An 8,584-nucleotide genomic window follows, 5' to 3' on the forward strand; every position below is an offset into this window, starting at 1 on the left:
TGTCTTTCATAATTTGGTCAGATAAACTTGGATGTGTTAGTGTTTGTTTTTGGCATGTCATGCCTACGTTTGCTAATCTTGCCAATGAAAAAATAAAGTAGTTTGCAATATCAGTTGGTTTTCTGATAAGCTATCTGATTCAATGAATGCTGGAGCTGAGTTGTCCTTTTTTTCCCAAAATGTTTTTTAATTTCAAGAATGTTGAAAGTTTCTTCAAGTGCAGTCTCAAAGACCATCAAGCCCTGTGAATCTGGCTCTCATGAGTAACTGCACCTCAGATTGCAGCCCAAATAAATGCTTCACAGTAGCTTTTCAAGTAGCAGACACCATCTCAACATCAACTGTTCAGAGGAGACTGAATCAGGCCTTCATGGTCAAATTGCAGCAAAGAAGACTTGCGTGGGCCAAGAAACACGAGAAATGTAAATTAGACCGGTGGAAGTCTGTCCTATGGTCTGAGTAGTTCAAATGTGAGATTTTTGGTTCCAACCGCCGTATCTTTTTGAGACGCAGAGTAGGTGAACGGATGATCTCTGCATGTGGTTCAGACTGAAGCATGGAGGAGGTGTGATGGTGTGGGGGTGATTCTGCAGCGATACGCCATCCCACCTTGTGTGCACTTAGTGGGACTATCATTTGTTTTTCAACAGGACAATGACCCAACACACGTCCAGGCTGTGTATGGGCTATTTGACCAAGAAGGAGAGTGATGGAGTGCTGCATCAGATGTCCTGGTCTCCACAATCACCTGACCTCAACCCAATTGAGATGGTTTGGGATGAGTTAAACTGCAGAGTGAAGGAAAAGCAGCCAACAAGTGCTCAGCATATGTGGGAAGTCCTTCAAGACTGTTGAACAAGCATTCCTCATGAAGTTGGTTGAGAGAATGCCAAGAGTGTGCAAAGCTGTCATCAAGGCAAAGTGGCTACTTATAAGAATCTCAAATATATAAAATATATATTGAATTGTTTAACACTTTTTTTGGTTACTACATGATTCCATAGTTTTGATGTGTTCACCATTCTACAATGTAGGAAATAGTAAAGGAACCTTGAATGAGTAGGTATCAACTTTTGACTGGTACTGTGTGTGTGCATATATGTCTGAGGATTAAACATTATGAACATCTGCTCTTTCCATGAGACTGACCAGGTGAAAGCTGTGATCCCTTTTATTAATGTCACTAAAATCTACTTCAATCGGTGTAGATGAAGGATTTTTAGGCCTCGACAATTGAGAGACAGATTGTGTACGTGCGCCATTCAGAGGGTGAATGGGCAAGAAAGAGTGAGTGCCTTTGAACAGGGTATGGTAGGTGACAGGCGCACCGGGTTGTGTCAAGAACTGCAACGCTGCTGGGTTTTTCACGCTCTCCAGTTTCACTGTGTATCAAGAATGATCTACCACCCAAAGGACATCAGCCAACTTTACAACTGTGGAGTCTGGCCGTGAGTTGCTATATAAAGCAGGCAGACGGGCATCAACTCATTCAGTTACTGTTCGGATGAACGTTAGAATGGGCAAAACAATCGACTGAGCGTGGTATGGTTGTCGGTGCCAGTATGTCAGGAACGGCCTGTCTTCTGGCCTTTTCGCGCACTACTGTCTAGAGTTTACCGAGAATGGTGCTACAAACAAAAAACATCCAGTCAGCGACAGTTCTGTGGGTGAAAACAGCTTGTTGATGATTGGTAAAAGGAGAATGGCATGAATCGTGCAAGCTAACAGGTGGGCCACAAACAGGAATATAACGGAGCAAATACTTCTCACTTAAATCTGATTTTAAAAAATATATATATAATACAATGTGCAGTTTAGGTGCACATTGTGACAGTATTTAAGTGTTTGACCCGTTACCTGTAGTAGCACTGTACCATGAAAATGCATAACTAAGGACATTTATTGTAATGTGGGACCAAATGAGCAACGTTAGGATCTCTCCTGATCTGAGTTTTTTTTGTTTCAGAAATTCAGCTCAGCCAGTAAATACGCCGCTTTGCTAATGGACAGCGAGCAAGGAGACGACGCGGAGGACAGCGTAGAATAAAGCGAGAGCGGTGGAGCGAAAAGAAGATCCAGCCAATGAAAGAATCTCACATTAAATATGAAAGTCTCCTCACCTGGTGTAGAGACACCTGGGAGGTCGTCACTCCTACCTACTTTCCTTACTCGTAACCCTCCCTCCCCTACCCTTTTCAGGACTTTTCAGTTTCTAAAAAGAATAGTCATATACTGACTTGTTTTAAATGGAAAAGGAAAGGAATAGTCGACACAAGAAAATATGGAAAATTGAATTAATTGTAATAAATAAATAAAAAGTGGGGTAAAAACATATTGTTTACATTTGTGATGGTATGCGTTGGGCTCCATCCTTCTCCCCAGTGGAAAAGGATGAGAATTGGTTACTGGATGCTTGCTTGTCAGCCTGACCTATTAAATCTCATGTGCAGTTAAAAAGGCAGTGGTTTTTTTACCTGACAGCTGGCTGAGTAGGATAAAAGTATATATTCTCGGCGATTGGTCCAGCCAATATTCATAATGACATTGTTCTCAATGGGCGGGTGCTTATTTTACCCCGCCGGCGGACACTGAACTACATAAGTGAAGGCAGAGTTTGCCGTTGTAATTGAGTACTGTAGAGCACGGGGCGGTGAATGTCGTCACTAACTAAAAGACGATAGATCAGGAAAAATTAGCTGATCAATAAAGGGAGCATTGATTTGTGGCGGTTCTAATGTTTCTTAATGATCAGAAGTTCTCTACCACAAGCATTAAAAAATTAAAGTTTTAACTCCTAGCTGGTCTGTTGTGAGTGGGGCAATCGGCATTTGCCACCAGACTACTAAATTGCATATCGAGTGCCAACTCTGCCCACACAGCTAATAACCAGACATCCGCTGCAAAAGAGTGCACCCAATGAAAGTATACCTTTTGAGAAATGTTTGAAGCTGGTACTACTAGTGTAGGACAGAACTTTAGCCAGCAAGCAGTGCTACTGATCTATTGAGATGTACCGGGAAGGTGTTTGACAGTGTTTTGGGAAGTAGCTTGGACATTCTTATTCAAAATCAAATTTTATGTCACATGCTGACTACAACAGTGAAATGCTTACTTTCAAGCCCTTAACCAACAATGTAGTTAAGAAGGAAAATAATAAGTAACAAATAATTAAAAAGCAGCAGTAAAATATCAGTAGCAAGGCTATATTCGGGGTACCGGTACAGAGTCAATGTGCGGGGGCACAGGTTAGTCGAGGTAATATGTACATGTAGGTGGAGTTATTAAAGTGACTATGCATAGATGACAGAGTAAACAGCAGTGTAATAATTATCAATATTTTCAGAGACAACCTATCAGATCCCCACTGACGGGCTGGCTCCAGGTGATAAGGGTAGGCCACAACACAACCACCATGTGGGCCCCTCTGGGGTGTGTGCTTAGTCTTCTCCTGTACTACCTATTCACCCACAACTCCAACACCAAGTTTGCTGACGTGGTGGTAGGCCTGAACACCGACGTCGATGGGAGCCTTAAGGGAGGAGGTCAGAGACTTGGCAGTGTTGTGCCAGGACAACAAGCTCTCCCTCAATATCAGTAAGACCAATGAGCTGATTGTGGACTACATTTTTGAGAGGGGAGAGCATGCCCCCATCCACATCGACAGGGTTGTAGTGGAGCAGGACGAGAGCTTCAAGTTTCTTGGTGTTGACATCACTAAGAACTTAACATGGACCACACAGTCGTGAAAAGACCACGAGAGCGTCTCTTCCCTCTCAGGAGTCTGAAAATATTTGGCGTGGGCCTTTTGGATCCTCAAAGTTCTATGACTGCACCATCATGTTGACTGGCTGCATCACCGCTTGGTATGGCAAATGCACCACTCTTGACCGCAAAGCACTACAGAAGTGCTGACAGCCCAGTGCATCACTGGGGCCAAGCTCCCTACCATCCAGGACCTCCATATCAGGCGGTGTCAGAGGAAGGCCAGAAAAATTGCCAAAGACTCCAGCCACGCAAGCCATAGACTACAGTGCGGCAAACGGTACCGGAGCATCGGCTCTTGGACCAATAGGCTCCGAGACAGCTTCTATTCCCAAGCCAATAGACTGCTAAATAGTTAGTCCGGGTAACCATTTTAACTATCTGCACTGACCTATCTTGCACTGACACTATCCACATTCACAAGACTATATATACACACACTATATACTCACTCACACACTGCACTGACACTAATGCAAAAAAAACTCACGTACACAACACCAACACACTATGCTGCTGCTACTCTGTCCTTTATTTTACTTGTATTATGATCTATCCTGATTCCTAGTCCCTTTACCCTGCCTTCATGTACACAACTACCTCAAAAACCTCGTACACCTGAACATTGATCTGGTACACTCTGTATATAGCTCCATTCTTATGTATTGTATTCCATTTGTGGTACTATTTTTCATTCTATTATTTAACTGTATTGTCTGGAAGAGCTCGTAATCAAGCGTTTCACGATTAAGTCACCGTTTTATTGGGCGTATGTGACAAATTAGATTAATTGTTTTACTTTAAGCTATGAGGTTTTGATTATACCAGATTTGATATGGGGAGACAAAATGCATCCTAATTCCCGATTTAAATTGGAAAACATTTAAATGAATATTTTAATAGGTTTTGAAGTTACTCATCAAAACTGACGATTCTTGTACAGCACTTATTCTACAGGGGACTTCAAATCGAATTTTAGTTTTCAAATGCACCGTATACAACCGGTGTAGACTTTACCGTAAAGATTATTACTTACGAGTACTTTTCCAACAATGAAGAGTTAAAAATATATAATTTCAATAACACAAGGAATAAAAATACACAAGAATTAAGTAATATACAAGGGATACCATATCAAAGTAATCCAGACATAAGTTACTTGTACAGCACTTCAACAGAGACCTTTAGGTGGGTCTTTGTTACTGTTGGCAGCCAACAGTAACAAATAATGCCTCACCACAGACTCAACTTAATCTCATCACCATTATCCCCCATCACAGTGCAGATGTATACATTTCTCAACACTCGCTGACTGACGCAATAGTGACAAATTAAAAAGCCATCAACTACATATTTCGGCCAGCTGTTGGTGATTCAGACTTCATTCTGTGAAAATATCTGCATTTGGGAAAACATTTGAGCCGCTCTAAAGAGAATGTAAGGATTACTCCGAGATGACATTTTTAACATTTCAAGGTAATTGATCAATTGGGCTTGTGAGTATCTGGTGGATGTCAAGGATCAAACCAAATGTACAGTGCCTTCAGAAAGTATTCACACCCCTTGACTTTTTCCACATTTTGTTGTGTTACAGCCTGAATTTAAAATTGATTAAATTAAGATTTTCTTGTCACTGGCCTACACACAATACCTAAATGTCAACGTGGAAATATTTATTAAAAGCTGAAATGTCTTGAGTCAAGTATTCAACCTTTGTTATGGCAAGCCTAAATAAATTCAGGAGTAAAAATTTGCATAAGTCACAAATTTAATGGACTCCCTAGTGCAATAATAGTATTTAACATGATTTTTGAAAGACTACCTGATCTCTGTACCCCACAGACACAATTATCTGTATGGTCAAGCAGTGGATTTCAAACACAGATTCAACCAGGTGGTTTTCCAATGCATCGCGAAGAAGGGCACTTATTATAGATTGGTAAAAATGTAATAAAAAAGCAGACATTGAATGCCCGTTTGAGCATGGTGAAGTTATTAATTACACTTTGGATGGTGTATCAATATTTTTTCTAACCAGGCAAGTCGGTTAAGAACAAATTCTTATTTACAATGACAGCCTACACCGTCAAACCCGGACGACACTGGGCCAATTGTGCGCTGCCCTATGGGACTCCCAATCATGGCCGGTTGTGATACAGCCTGGGTTTGAGCCAGGGTGTCTGTAGTGACGCCTCTAGCACTGAGATGCAGTGTCTTAGACCGCTGCGCCACTCAGGAGCCCGGTTGCTACAAAACTACAGATGTCCTTCCTAACTCAGTTGCCGGAGAGGAAGGAAACCGCTCAGGGATTTCACCATGAGGCCAATGGTGACTTTAAAACAGAGTTTAATGGATGGATGGATCAGCAACATTGTAGTTACTCCACAATACTAACCTAATTGACAGAGTGAAAAGAAGGAACCCTGTACAGAATACAAATATCCCCGAAACCTGTTTGCAACAAGTCACTAAATACTGCAAAAAATGTGACGAAGCAATTCACTTTTTGTCCTGAATACAAAGTATTATGTTTGGGGCAAATCCAATACAACACATTACGGAGTACCCCTTTACATAATTTCAAGCATATTGGTGGCTGCATCATGTTAGACTACCTGTGGTGCAGCAGGTAGTCGTGGTTAGAGCGTTGGGCCAGTAACCGAAAGGTTGCTGGATCAAATCCCAGTGCTGACAAGGTAAAAATCTGTCTTTCTGCCCCTGAACAAGGCAGTTAAACCACTGTTCCCTGGTAGGTCGTCATTGTAAGTAAGAATTTGTTCTTAACTGACCTGCCTAGTTAAATAAAGGTTCAAATTAAAATGGTTACGCTTGTAATTGTTATGGACTGAAGAGTTTTTATAGGATTAAAAATAAATGGAATGCAGCTAAGCACATGCAAAATCCGAGAGGAAAACCTGGTTCAGTCTGCTTTACACCAGACACAGGGCAATAACCTCAACACTCTAGCAAGGATCAACCACCAATTTGACAGAGCTTGAAGAATTTCTTAAAGAACAATGGGCAAATATTGCACAATCCAGGTGTGGAAACCTCTAGAGACTTACCCAGAAAGACTCACAGCTGTAATTGCTGCCAAGGGTGTGAGTACTTACGTTAATGAGATTTCTGTATTTCATTTTCAATAAATTAGCAAAAATGTCTAAACATGTTTTCACTTTGTCATTATGGGGTAATGTGTATAAATGGCTGAGGAAAAAAATATATTTTTAATACATTTTGAATTCAGTCTGTAACATAACAAAATGGGGAATAAGTCAAGGGGTATGAATATTTTCTGTAGGCACTGTATTTCGTTGTGCCAACTTGTAAATATGTGAAGTACAACTTAAAAAGGAATAGAAATAGGAAAATAACATAATTTTCTTGTTGGCAAATAGATCAAAGTTTCCAATGGACATCCGTCCTCTTATTAAGGGTGTCTGTCATTATGAACAAGGGACTTATTCATAACTCACCCTATTCATATTATATTACTAGGTGTACCTGTGGATGTATTTCAATGCCGACCTTCAAACTCAGTGCCTCTTTGCTGGACATCATGGGAAAATCAAAATAAATCAGCCAAGACCTCAGAAAACAAAAATTGTAGACCTCCACAAGTCTGGTTCATCCTTTGGAGCAATTTCCAAATGCCTGAAGGTACCACGTTCATCTGTACAAACAATAGTACCGAAGTATAAACACCATGGGACCACGCAGCTGTCATACCGCTCAGGAAGGAGACACGTTCTGTCTCCTAGAGATTAACGTTCTTTCGTGTGAAAAGTGCAAATCAATCCCAGAACAACAGCAAAGGACCTTCTGAAGATGCTGGAGGAAACAGGTACAAAAGTATCTATATCCACAGTAAAACGAGTCCTTTATCAACATAACCTGAAAGGCCGCTCAGCGAGGAAGAAGCAACTGCTCCAAAACCCCCATAAAAAAGCCGGACTATGGTTTGCAACTGCACATGGGGACTAAGATTGTACTTTTTGGAGAAATGTCCTCTGGTCTGATGAAACAAAAATAGAACTGTTTGGCCATAATGACCATCATTATGTTTGGAGGAAAGGGGGAGGCTTGCAAGCCAAAGAACACCATCCCAACCGTGAAGCACGGGGGTGGCAGCATCATGTTGTGGGGGTGCTTTGCTGCAGGAGGGACTGGTGCACTTCACAAAATAGATGGCATCATGAGGCAGGAAAATTATGTGGATATATTGAAGCAACATCTCAAGACATCAGTCAGGAAGTTAAAGCTTTTTCGCAAATGGGTCTTCCAAATGGACAATGACCCCAAGCATACTTCCAAAGTTGTCGCAAAATGTCTTAAGGACAACAAAGTCAAGGTATTGGAGTGGCCATCACCAATCCTTGACCTTAAAAATGTATCGCAGAACTGAAAAAGTGTGTGCGAGCAAGGAGGCCAACAAACCTGACTCAGTTACACCAGCTCTGTCAGGAGGAATGGGACAAAATTCATCCAACTTATTGTGGAAGGTTACCCAAAACGTTTGACCCAAGTTAAACAATTTAACGGCAATGCTACCAAATACTAATTGTAAACTTCTGACCCACTGGGAATGTGATGAAAGAAATTAAAGCTCAAATAAATCATTCTCTCTACTATTATTCTGACATTTCACATTCTTAAAATAAAGTGGTGATCCTAACTGACCTAAGACAGGAAATTATTACTAGGATTAAATGTCAGGAATTGTGAAAAACTGAGTTTAAATGTATTTGGCTAAGGTGTATGTAATCTTCCTACTTCATCTGTATATGTAATGTTATTCCATAGAGCCCATTATATGAATTTG

At 41.0% G+C, this 8,584-nt stretch overlaps 1 protein-coding gene across 9 annotated transcripts in view; it reads left to right on the forward strand.

Moving 5' to 3' along the window:
* LOC139536236 (eukaryotic translation initiation factor 4B-like) overlaps positions 1–2,332 on the forward strand; it is a 39,021-nt gene extending 36,689 nt beyond the window's left edge. For 8 of the 9 annotated variants that reach the window (XR_011667280.1, XM_071336576.1, XM_071336578.1 and 5 more), the window contains one exon: positions 1,967–2,332. Coding sequence is in view for 7 of the 9 variants with exons in the window: in XM_071336576.1 (XP_071192677.1) it covers positions 1,967–2,047 (81 nt within the window). In the remaining 2 variants the exon portion in view is untranslated. The remainder of the gene's footprint in view (positions 1–1,966) is intronic. The other variant, XR_011667279.1, reaches the window with a different exon arrangement.
* The last annotated feature ends 6,252 nt before the right edge of the window (positions 2,333–8,584 follow it).

Source organism: Salvelinus alpinus, chromosome 12 (genome assembly GCF_045679555.1).
Source record: "Salvelinus alpinus chromosome 12, SLU_Salpinus.1, whole genome shotgun sequence".
Lineage (NCBI taxonomy): Eukaryota > Metazoa > Chordata > Actinopteri > Salmoniformes > Salmonidae > Salvelinus > Salvelinus alpinus.